Raw genomic sequence first — 13,242 nt, 5'->3', positions numbered from 1 at the left:
ATTTTTTACTATTTCAACACCTGCCGTCGTCTTTGTAGTACTGAATTATTTAAATTGAGCTGGTGTTGAAAAAGAGTCGTTGAGTAGTCAACAAAAAGTTGGTGTGACTGACATTTTCTGATTGTAAGTAATACAACTTAGTAAGTGTGAAAATCGCAGAAATACAAAAGGATTTTGTTCACTTTTTCTTTTTGGGATTCATATCAGCAATAATTTGGTCACGTCCGCTCCCTTTCTTTGGCTTTTGTGTGCATGCGTGTTACCGCCGACTCGCAAGGCTTCCTCATAATAAATGTAAGCTTCTATGTTAATGGTAGCTTCCTCCAGAATAGGTAGGGAAAGTTTAACATTTAATCAAGGTCCTAATTTTAGACTTTAATTGTGCGTGCTCTTCTTTAAGAGAGCTCCCCCACCCCTCCCATCGTCTCTCCTTCCTGTTCTCATTTGTTCCGCTAATGTCACACGATTTCATTTTAATACCTGATTAGCCATTCATCAAATAATGAAGCGGTCGAGGAGGTGATTGCAGTACTGTATATAGGAGGGTTTGGCAGCGGGACCGACTCGCACAGTGTATCTCTGATTATCAGCCAAGCCCAGTAGGAGTGGAAAGGTTGTTCAAATGATGAGTTTAGGACACTGATTGGACTTCAGATTTTAAAGATGATTCAAAATGTGCAGTGCGATTGCAAATTTGACGAACTTCTTGAAGTTTTAAGTTGCACTTAAACAAAAGAACTGGCTGCAGACAAAATCTACGCACCCCCACAAAAAAGAGATGTTTTGAGATGTCAACAATGCTTGCGGGGGCTTCAAATTCAGAATCTGTGAGCCATCACATCACAGAACTTTGAGTTTTCAACCAGGAAGTCTGTTTGACATGTTTGACTGTTCTGTCACAGTTCTGTTACAGATTTATATCCTTTAACATCATCACAGTTCTATATTTGTCTAAATGTCTTTATTCTTCACCTGTTGTACATTCATTCATTTTAAAACATTGCTATTTTGATATAATTGTTTATTATAGGTCACTGATCATCATTTTGACAGTGTGTAGATACACTGGCTGAGGCCTGACCCTCCCTGTACCTATTGTTATTATTTTCTAAGAGTCACACTGCTGTCCTTGTGTTGTACATGTCATCTGTTCGCATCAATTGTGATATGAATCAACATCCGTGTCTCGTACACTCCCATCCATTTCAGTTCTTTCTTCAGCATGTGATGAAATCACCACTCGGCCAACGCTCAGTTGTTGCCCTTGAACTTCACACATGAAGAAATAGCCCAAGGTGTTGTATAGTACATGAAATTCAATATGTGTGATACAGTCGACTATGTATGTATATAATGAAAGCATTCAAAAATATTTGGAATATTACAAATTCAACATGCATTAATTATAACTTGCATTTAGTTTTAATGACTTGAAATTTAATCAAACAGTTATTGGTGCTCCATGCAGCAGCACTTGTGACCATAACGTGTAGTCCTACCTCCTCTTTTGCCGGTGTGGTACGGTCTCATGAGGATCTGCAGGGCAGCAGGGTTCGTCATACTGGTCAACAGCTGAGCCAGGTTTGGTTCTGGTAGTAAACCTTTCCTGTTACTCAGAATCTGGAGAGGACACACAAACACACACAAAACAAGTTGGTGGATGAAAAGATGGAAAATATGTATGTGTGTGTGTGTGTGTGTGTGTGTGTGTGTGTGTGTGTGTGTGTGTGTGTGTGTGTGTGTAGTACAGTATGTGTTTTGATCTTGTCATTAGGAGCCCCTGATGGCTGCAGTAATTGTTACACTAGTTTACATCATCAGGATATGCCTGCGATGTCAGCAGAGGGGAGCTGATCCGGGAGGCAAAAGAAAAAAAGAGGACAGAGCTGTAAGAGAAACAGAGGATGGGGGGGGAAGAACAGTTGGGAGGAAAATGAGACTCGACAAAAACTAGAGGCCACCTTTCAGACATGCACAACGTATGCACTCTGCCAATTCTACAAGTTGGCATCACGTCTGGAAAAAACGGAGCCATTTCTTCCAATCTGTCGCAATCTGGCTAAGATATAAATAAGAGAAACCACACTACAAGTAAATAAACACAAGACAATCTTATGACCAGCTTACATATGATATTGTTCGGGAGAGAAGAGAGAAGCAAATATAACTTCCGAGACTTGGTGTCAAATCTTGTTGTGTGTGGTAGACTGAACACTGTGACATATTTTGCAAGCCACATATTGTGTGTGTAAAAAGACTACATTTGCACTAATTTCTATTGTTACAAAAGTAGTTTAGCACACATAGTTTGGGAGAGAGTCTTTTAAACTCACACAAATGTACACCACTTCAAGGATGTGATCAAAGGGCAGCATTTTAAGATTTAATTTTGTGGCTTGTGTTGGGCTTATGTAGAAATACAAGACATTTTTCTTTAAAATGTTTAAGATGGTTATTGTTGCATTTTTCAACCTTCTTGACCATCTGAGAGTGGAAAGACATTCAATAAGGACATTAAGGGAAGAAACGGTGGCATTTGAGATGCAACAAAGGTTTCAATCTTGTATTTTCAATTCGGTTGGATTTTGATTATATCTTGAAAATATGAATAAAACAAACCATTCTTCTGCCCTCTGAGTTTGTAGTCTCTATTGCCACCTCACTTCAAGGCTGATTGTTTTGTTTCTTTTACTCTCTTTAATCTTGAATCATTTGCACCTTTCTTCCTTTCTCCGTGTTTCTGTCTGCACTGCTGCTTCCTGAGCTTCTTCTTTTCTGTCTCCTCTCTCCTCATCCACTCGTTATGCCCAACAAATATTAAAAAGCCTGCTTTTCAAGGATCCGGCAGAGCATCGAGCATTGTTCAAACTTGCATTATGTTAACAGAGGTAGTGGTTTTACTTAATATCGTGGGAATACAAGTTAAGCTTAAACTCAATCTATAAAGCAGCAACAAAGCTGATAAATGGAACGGTTAAAACAATGTCACGTAAACATGACTTAAGGCCAACTCAACAGCACATAACTACCTACCTGGTTTATGGTGTTTCCTTCAATATGTCCTACATATTTCTACTGAACGTTAGATAGATTTAGCCTCCACTGCCGCCCTGGTTGCAGCCTTGTTTTCAGCCTTGAGCTGCAGCTCAGTTGTCAGTCTGCAGAATGCTTTTGTTTAATGCTGTATGTCAGCTCTTCCCTCCCATGAAACACCATCAGAGGCCTCTTACACTGCGAGTGATTCCCCTGTTACCAGTAAAGCTTCTATCTAATTTGACATGAGCTGAATTTCCTGGAACTAAACAGATCTCTGCTGACTTGTGTCTAATCAAAAGACATACTGTAAGGCACATTCCCAAATAAGAATTCAATCACTCATTACGCCGAGGAAATTTAATTGAACAGACTCAAATGAAATCCTATTGAATTAGATTGCGTTAAACAGAATGGAGCAGCCCTGGTAGATCCTCCTCAGCGCTGACAGCGTGGCGGCAGCACTCGCTGGCTGGCCCAAAGACACGGCTATTTAAAACAACATTAGCAGGATGGTGATATTTCCTCCTCGTCTGCCCCGGGGCTACGGCTTGACTTCAGCTCAAGTCAACCTTGTTTCCTCCCTGTCACATCCCGAAAGAGGGAGCATTACTGACGGGGGATGGAGTGGGTTTGACTTCATCCTGTCGGCGAGAGAGGATGAGGAGAGTCTGGTGGATGCATACACTATGTGTGTTTGTGTGTTATAGCAGGAAAAACTGGCGTTTGTGAGTGTGCATGTGTGTGCTGGTGTTGAACAAGGCCAGTCATAGCTAACAGCGTCTTTCAAGGGAAGAGGAAGAGGAAGAGGAGGAGGAGGAGGAGGAGGAAGAGGAGGAGGCGGAGGAGGACGAGGACAGGGAAGAGGAGGTGGAGGGGGAGGAGGAGAGCTCTCTCATTTCTTATCTTTTTGCTGGTGGAAATGTCAGCATGTATCAGTCTGTTTGGCTACTGGCACAAAATCCAGCCACACACCCACACACTCACACTCACACACACTCACACACACACACACACACACACACACACACACACACACACACACACACACACACACACACACACACACACACACACTCACATTCATGCCAGGGAGGTAAGGGAGCCGCGAAGAAGGGAAGGCGAGAAGTATCGCGTAAGAAGGATGGAGAGAGAAGAAAGGAGGAGGGAGGAGGAGGCCATCTGGTCCTCGGCATTCACACTCACATTCACTAACTGGAGAAATGAGAGAATTGCCTCAGAGAACTGTAGCCAGGGGTAGGTCTTGCTCTCTTTCTGAAGGTCTGGTGTTTCTTTTACTGGCTGTACACATTCACTGCAGCAATCCTGAAAGAACCTCGGGATACTTTTTTAACCTGGCAGTCGTCACAGGTTCACATGCTTTCTGTCGCTCCACCTGTTCCTTCTCCTTCTCTCTTCTGGCTGTTTTCTCAATTACATCCCTTCCCTATCTTCCATTGTGTTTATGTCTCCATTCCTCCTCACATCTCCCCCATCTTCCTCTCCCAATTTATTCAGAAACACATTTTCTCTCAGTGCCATTTTATCCTCTTTGTTGCAACACAGACTCTGTCATGTTCCTGCTTTGCTTTTCAACCTATAATTTCCACTACATCCTTCAAAGATGCAACCTATTTACCTGCTTCTGATAATTCACGCTCTGCAACAGCTACAAGAGAAAATATAGCTGTTAAAATTAATTTTATTTAAAGATCCAGAGAGGTAGTGTAGCTGTTAGAATTTAAAAAGGAATCATTTATAGCATCTCTGTTGGTCTAATATAAATGTTGGTCAGTGTGTAGAAGAAATTGGAGGAAAGTAGGTTAGCAGTGTCGCAGTGAAATGCTACAGGTAACAAACTCTGACTTCATGGAAGCCCTCCATCAGCTACATAATGTAAGCTAAAATATTTAAACAGGAGGCGGCAGAAGTTTTCTCTGGCCCGTGGGGATAATACTCAACTGTAAACCTGCAATTCACATGAAAATATTATTTCAAAAGAAGAACATTGTTGAACTTCATGCCAAAGTTTATAGACCGCTCAAGGAAATGTGCCAAACACTTCCCAAATGATTAACAATACTGTAATTATATGCTATTGTCAATTTTGGATTATTGGAGTTAATTGGGCTCAATGGAGAGTCATATTCAAACTATGACTGCACATACAGTATGTTATAATGTTATAATGTATGCACCTTTTTACAATACTTTAAATGCAGATATTTAGTGCATTAACGTTGTTAGCGACACTGTTGTAAACGACTCTCCTCTACAGACACTCACAGACAAAGACTCAATGAAAGCAGTTAAAGAAACCAGCTGAGAATGCATCTCGACATTTGGGGCTCATCTGTTAATGCAAGATGTCATCTTTTTAGATGCAATATTTTGAGCCTGTGCAGTGGTATTTTAAGACCTGAATATCAATATGAATACCAGCCATGCTCCACATCATCTGTCCTTCTGGCTACCTTACACCTACAAACCTCTTGGTGCTCTTGGTGGTTGAATTTGATTACGAACGCATTGGGACCACTTCTGTACCCAAATACTGCTCCTGAGTAGTAGTATATAGTTCTATATAAATCCATGTACCCACGAAACAACTGACTGAAACTCACTTCTATTTACATTCAGTGTGTGATAGACTGCTGTGCATATATTTGAATATGTACATGTATGAGTGTCATTCTGTGTCGCGAGCCGCGAGTTAGGTTTATTTCAGGCAGCAGGAGACAGTGGAGGAGCCCAATCAGTCTATACAACTATAATTATCATGTCAGTGTCTCTCTGCTACCACAGCACTGTGTAGGAGGGATATCACAGCTACAAAGACTAGTTCAGCCGGAGGGTGTCCGTGCATGTGCACCATGTCAAACCTCGGTATATCTCAACACTGGATATGCAATAACTACCGGGCACCAGCTTCACGATCAGATGTAGCTGTGAAAATGTCTGCTTGTTTGTCTGGGAAGTCCAATGTTTTGGTGATGCAGCATTATGTTTTTAAAGTTAGGAGAAGATGTTTCTATGCATCTTTATTACATCATTGTCTTTGTTTTTTAGCTGCTCGATCATCTGACAAATAGGTCTGATGAAGAATACTGGCTGCTTAACTCTGAGTTCCCCAGAAAGGAAGTCAAAGCTGCACTGAGTTTGCTGTAACTTGTGACCAGTTTACTGCCATAAAGTCACAAACAGTATTCTGCTTGGATGTGACACATTTCATGTGAGTTAGCTGTGAGTCAACACCAAGTAAGTAACCACAAAAGATTTGCAAAAAGAATCAAATTATGGCATAAAATATAAGAGGAAATGTTTCAGTCTGTTTACAGCGATCACATGTACATACATTATGTGCTATCTGAAGTTTATTCATATAGATAGGATATTAACACAGGCAAAGAGTCCTTATTTAGGAGACAAATACTGTGTCAGTGTCGTGTTTTGTCTCACCGAAGCATGACAAGTGCCTAAAAATGTGGAAAAAGTACAAAGAATGATAATGTAGGGAGGTCAGGGGTGGTTGGAAGGAACAAACACAGGACTTTCACCTGGGAGACAAGTCAACCCAGATTTATTTTAAATTGCACAATGCAGGTGTATTACACGCTTTAGTGTAGGTTAATTATCCTTCTGGATAAGGTTGTAGATCAACTTTAACAAAAGAATAGTGTGGAGAATCTCAGTGACATATCTACACTAGAGCTGTAATGATTGAGTGAACAGAAAATTATAATTTGTTGGTTTCAGCTTAAACAAAATATTTTTGATGTTTGTCTTTGTCCTACATGGCAGTAAATATAATACCCTTTAGTTTTAGACTAACAACTGATAACACTGCAGGCTCTGCGATACTGTAATGGACATTGTATACTGTTTATTTGTTTATTGGTGTTGTATCGACCAAATAATGAATTACTTGAGACAAAATATGAGCTACAGCAACAATCTGCACTCATGCTACATTTAGTTCAGGTGGCCAGTGAACCATTGTGATTATTGTTCTAATATTTCTCTTTTGACATCTGAACAGAGAGGTTAACATCAAATCAGTATGTACAGTATACTGTTTTATGTGCCTGTGATGTGACGCTGGTCTCGTGGTTTTTTTTCGTAATATACTCACCATACCCTGGGCAGCAATGAGTGCAGCCAAGGTGCTTCTCCCTGAGGTGCCGGGGGTACAGAGTGACAGACGGACCTCCTGTCCTCCCACCAGGGTTCGGTCCATCTCTATCAGCACGGCCTCTGCCTGCTCTGCGCTCTCATATTCCACCACACCAAAACCTCGCACCGGGCTGCCCTCGTCCTGAGCAAGCTGGGAGACAGAAAATAAAAATGACAACTGACGTTTTAATTAAGCCTACAGCTTATAGTAACCTCTCAACAAAAGAAAAGTCACTATGTCCCATTCTTTAACAGATTTTCCTATCAATAAGACTGCTTTTTCATTTGCTTTTTTTTTTTTTACTGTCAAAAGGGACAAAACAACAACTCAGAAGAATGTAGTTTTTGGTGAAATAAAGAAGATTTTCCCAGTTATACAACTAGTGCTGCCAAATTGTTTTTCTCCACCTTTGGTGAAGAGACAACATCACAAAATTGGTATTTTCCAGCTACTTCTATATACACATGATGTGCTGTGAACAGGAAAAAAAGATCTCTTCTGTCAGTGTAATGTAGCAAATACGATTATTTATGTCCTGCAGCAGCCCTGCCTCCAAGAAAAGTTTAATTAAGCCTTCACTGTTTCACAGCTTCATATTCTGTTACCTTTGCAATATCTGTTTTATACTGTATATGTTACTGGAGCACAACTTCTTTGAGCTAATCCAGTTATTACTAGGGTTATGATCATTTATCAGGGCTATATACAAAAGCTAATGTCTTTCGTCAGCAGTTGAACTGTCTGATTAAAATGTGAGGACCCTCTTGGCCTCCACTCTTTGGTTTTTGTTCCTGTTAGATAACAGGAAATATCCAAAACTACTTAACAAACGAACAGATTTGCCATTCCAGGCAGCCGTACCAACATGTTACCTGATCATTTTGAACAAGTGTCCATCAGAGGTTCGTACTGTCTTCTCACAGACAGCTTGGATTTTTGTTTCCTCAAGCAAGAATAATCTGTCCAGGCTGTACGTCACCCCTCACACAGCATGTTTGGAGAGGATTCAGTACTGTGAAACCCTGAGCTGATAAGCAAGTACAGACAACGGATGGATGATCTGAAGTGCATCAGTGGAGCCCTTCATTCGGGGGCAAATGGGCCCAATTACACTACTGTGGGTAAAAATGGCTACACCATCAGTGCTATCCGTTGTTGTCAGCAGTGAAGAGAAGAACAACAACAAACTTTTGGAACAACTGTGAAATGGATTTCTGCCTCATCTATGACAGATGGTTTTGTCATGTGATTGTTCAATCAACCTAACGTCTGATTAACTGACACCAAAAGCTGATGTCAATTGCCCATTTTCTGCTTTCAGACTTCAACAGTTATCTGCCCGAATACAAAACTAAAACGCCACCACCAGAGGCGTTATCATCAAGAATATTAATGAACTGAATGCGTTTTAAAGTGGATTTTTTTTTTTCCCCCCTCAGTATGCAAGAGGAAATCTACTCACTTCTTATCATCCAATATCAGCGGCTCGCTGCTTAATAGAAGCCTTCTTTTTCTCACCAGATTTTTGAAAGTTCTGCTTTCATTTGTTCTATCTTTTCATAAATCATCAGGGCACGCAAACAAGGTCGGACCCATTTTGCACCAAATTCCTGGCAACATCTAGGTACAGCGATATCATGTATCAAAATAGCTGACTGGTAGGGTGTTTTGTATGTTAGGTTTCGATGGAAAAATCACAACCTTCTCCAAAGCAGGGTGTCTTTGCAGCCCAAGTTACCATGGTGACGTATTCGACTTAAAAGGGTGTCACCCGCACAAGACTTCTCATCCCCTAAATGTTTTATGAGACTTTTAGCCTAAGAAATGTATCTCTGAACGAGAACCAATACACTTCGACTTCCAGTGTGTGTTTTGTGGCTGACGGACAGTAAACTGACAGTTAACATGGTGCTGTCGTGGAGGTAAAAGCGCTTGTCTCAGCTCCTTCTGTCACAAAGGATAGATACAAAAAAATGACATCAAGTAAAAGATATATTCTCTTGTTCACCCTGCACTGCTCCAGGGACACACACACACACACACACACACACACACACACACACACACACACACACACACACACACACACACAACCCATCAAAAGTTTCCAAGTCTGTGTCGAAGCAACCTAAATATTGACAGCTCTGTAAAATCTCGTCTTTTTCTAACATACAAAGATAATGGGACAAATGTTGATCACATCTTTATGGTCACTGGTCAATAAATGGATCTTAAGGCCTGAGTGTGCAGCTCACCCGTAACATTACTTTCAAAGAAGATTGACTTCTCCATTGTCTGAGGAGAAGCTAAATAATGCAGGCCGGCTAATAGCTTAAAGCTAATGCCTGATACAGGATAATGACAATGGCTAAGAGCTAATGGCTTTTGGTTAAAACACATTTGACCTATTGTTAGTTGTGGCTCAATTAAATTAAAATATTGAAAAAAGAAATGCACAAGCAGTGCTTTCAAAGGATGTGTCCACTATTTAAGACCATTTAAAATCTCACTTGGATGTTTGACCATCACTGCACAGGAAGTGTACACAAATGATTTTTATGACAAAACTAAAACTTTGGAAGCCCATCGTGGTCCAACATGCAGCTCACACAAGCGTGATGTGGAACCTCTAGTAATGAAAATGGCATCTTGCTACAAGTCGGGATATTTTTTTTAAACTGCATTTACTGTTCCAATGACGATAAAGGTTGCATAACTTCAGGAAATTAGCAGGTTTAAGGCACAACACTGTCATAATTTTAACCCAAACTATCATCTTTCCTTAACCAAGGGTTTTTTTTTGTGCCTAAACTTAACCGGGGGCCTTAGTTTAGGAAACACTCCTGTGAGTCGTATTTGAGGGCAGAAATGAACAACCTATACGACGGTATGGGCTGAAGGACTTGTTGAGAATTAATGTAATTTCAACTGAGTCCAAGAATCTACATTCCATTCACATTTTTGCAGTGATAGTAATAGCAGTCTCAGCCACATGTTGACTATCTCTATAAATGAATGGCTCCTTTTGTACTGCTCTTGAAGGTACTCAGCTAATGAAGCCAAGAACAAGTGAAGGATTTCTTTAGTGAGAGCAATAATAATGATTTGAAAAAGGGTTATACAGAACAAAATGTAGCAGAAAACAGTGTTGTAGAGATATGAGTACACATATTCCACCACAAAAGAGATGTCATGGCATTTATAGCTAAGAGGAAATCAGACTGATGGAGTCCAGGCAGCTGGAGGGAGAAATCAACCAGCAACAGCATGTAGCTGTATACAAGGACTACAACTAAAATCATTGTCATTAAAGATTTTTTTCTGCAGATTATTAACGTGATTAACTGATTGGTCTACAAAATCAAATTTTGTATTTGTAGTTTTTATATGCGAGATGCTTCTTTGGGATTTGTGCTTTAAGAATGAATCCTTTTTGCCGATTCATTTTCTGTCGACTAGTCTTAGCACTAAAATGTGTGAGCCAACCATGTAAAGGCATATTAACAGCATGTAATTAAATTTCAATGATTACCACACAATAATATGAATATGTACTAAAAGCATTAAAACATCTAATGCTATTTAAAAAATGAATAGACCACGAATCAGCGAGAAACAAAGGCATTTGTACTTTCTCAGCCTTAACACTATTAGCATTAGCGCTCAATCAAGAGGCCCTTCACTTCCTCCCCCTCTGCTCATTTGTCTGTTGTTCCCGTCGGTCTGAACATAAGTGTGTGGATGGATGTATGGATGGATGGATGGATGGATGGATGGCTGGATGGATGGATGGATGGATGGATGGATGGATGCAGAGAGAGAACAAGAGAGGAAAAATGCATGTATTTGTGGAGGAGTAGGTCGCTCGGCTATTACATCAGCATATATTAAGCAAACTGTATGGAAATGAACTGGATGGATGGATGGATGGATGGATGGATGGATGGATGGATGGACGGATGGATGGATGGGTGGATGGGTGGATGGAAGAAGGGTAGAGTGGGAGTGAGGAGGTTATGAGAGAAAATGCGAGGAGGAGGAGGAGGAAGAGGAGTGAGGGAGGAAAACATCTTTGATTGATTAAGTGACTGACGAGTGAAGAGTGTGAGGGAGGGAGTGACGCTGATGGAGGATGTGAGCCAGAAAAGACAAGGAGGAAAACAAATAAACTTGCTAACGTTATTTCTCGGCGCATGTAACAAATACGAGAGGAGTGGTAAACTGTGAAATATATATTATATATCATATTGGATTCAAATTGGATTCTGTGAAAATGGTTTTCAAACTATCAACTTCTGTGTTTGTGCATGCGTGAGTAATGATGCGAAGACTAAGTGAGCTTCTCTCTACACAAATTTTTCTTCCAACTGCACTCACACTATACATAATATTCAATCATTATTCAGATCTGCACAAACCAATTATGTAAATTTAAAGTAGGAATGTGTGTACTGTGTCTGAGCCTTGTAAATGCCAGCTGTTATTTAGTTCTCTCGAATTCTCATAGAGAACTACAAATAAATGAACCACTTTTGTTTTCAATTTAAACCTAGAAAAACACACTAGCTTCTGCAAAAATTCCAGGACATTAGTTTGAGAGTTGCAATGTATAGCGACTAAAACAAGGAAAGTTGGTTCCCATCAAGAGTGGACAAAGAACACAAATCAAAAGATATTCGTGAAACTGAGGGGCTCTCTTTAAAAAAAAAGATATTCATCAAACACTGTGTTTGAAATGTTAATGGTAGTTAAAAACATTTGACATTTTACTGGAAGCCCTTTAGAGTCTGGTTGTTATCGTCACATGGCTCTACCTTGTCCTCAGGGTGTCATCAGAAAAATGTAAGAGTAATTACCTGAACATATTTGGCACTTCATCCACTAAATTATTCTTGATGTAAATGAAAAACAGATTGGCCTTCTTAAATGTGCAATTAGCCTTCCTTGTGTCAAGTCTAATTGACATGTCTTCTTCCTGCTTTGGCCAACAGGTAGTTATGCTGGAATAACTAACCTGCTGCTTGAAATAAAGCAGGTGTTTCTGTCCAAAGTGAGCAGTATTTATTAATATGTCAAACTCTTATTATCAACCCTTCAAATTCCACTGATGTTTATGGTGACTGTATGTTATACTGTTTATACAATGGACATTATAATTACTGCACTCAGACTCAACATATCCGATTGATGTGTTAATGGATTTTGCTATTCTCCACAGTAGTGTAGTGAGGCCTTCACTGTTCCTGAATACCAGCTACTATATTATATATACTGTTCACTGGAAAAAAGATAAACGCATACCATGTAGAGTAAATATAAAACAATCTGTTGCATAATATGAGAAAGCAAATCAGTCTCTGATTCAGCCTGAGTAGGAAAAACATTTTACTTTGAGCTCACCTGGCTTCTACTTAAACATACTGGCCCTGAATTTTACAACATGATCAATCATCTTTGCCAAATGACTCAAGTCAAGTGCCACTCAAGGAAACCTGAATTTTTGCATAATTCCTGTAAAAGCAGTTGACAACTTCCTTTTTTTTTTTTTAACGTTGACAGCTTACCAGAGGAACTAATTTCCTGAAATAAAAAGTCTGCAACGCAAAGCCTTCTTGTGTTGTTTTTTTTTCTTTCTGATTTGCCATTTATAAATCTGAAAATCAAATCACAAACACACGTTGACTGTTATTCCCAACCGTTGATTTGCATTGTAATATGGCCTGACCTGAATGACAAAAGGTGTCAGAACCAAAAATTATCACAAGAATTGATTACTTTTTTCCCATGTCGTGTATCAAGTTTGACTATAACATCTGGGACATTTCACAACGATCTGACAACATGCAGTCTGTCATCTGTCTTAGGGTCATAAATTCGTGCAGTGTTTTGACTATGTTCTCCTAATCTGACACAATAACCATCTTATCAGACACGAATATTGTGTAGTCTGAACTGACCGAGATGATAAACAACAACTTACCAACAAACTAAATCATAAAAAGCATTAAGATGGGTGCAGATGTTACATTGACAGA

At 39.8% G+C, this 13,242-nt stretch overlaps 1 protein-coding gene across 2 annotated transcripts in view; it reads right to left on the bottom strand.

Moving 5' to 3' along the window:
* Positions 1–13,242, bottom strand: part of raver2 (ribonucleoprotein, PTB-binding 2) — a 110,405-nt gene that overhangs the window by 49,391 nt on the left and 47,772 nt on the right. For both annotated transcript variants that reach the window (XM_069153168.1, XM_069153169.1), the window contains exons 6-7: positions 7,166–7,357; positions 1,500–1,620 (exon numbers count right to left, since the gene is read on the bottom strand). In XM_069153168.1, the coding sequence (XP_069009269.1) occupies positions 1,500–1,620; positions 7,166–7,357 (313 nt within the window). The remainder of the gene's footprint in view (positions 1–1,499; positions 1,621–7,165; positions 7,358–13,242) is intronic.

The sequence above is a fragment of the Embiotoca jacksoni genome, unplaced genomic scaffold (genome assembly GCF_022577435.1).
Source record: "Embiotoca jacksoni isolate LCO1_2020_lvr unplaced genomic scaffold, fEmbJac1.0.p SCAF_19, whole genome shotgun sequence".
Taxonomy (NCBI): Eukaryota; Metazoa; Chordata; class Actinopteri; family Embiotocidae; genus Embiotoca; species Embiotoca jacksoni.
The sequence above is the reverse complement of the archived record's forward strand: the minus strand, read 5'-3'. Positions and strand labels throughout refer to the sequence as shown.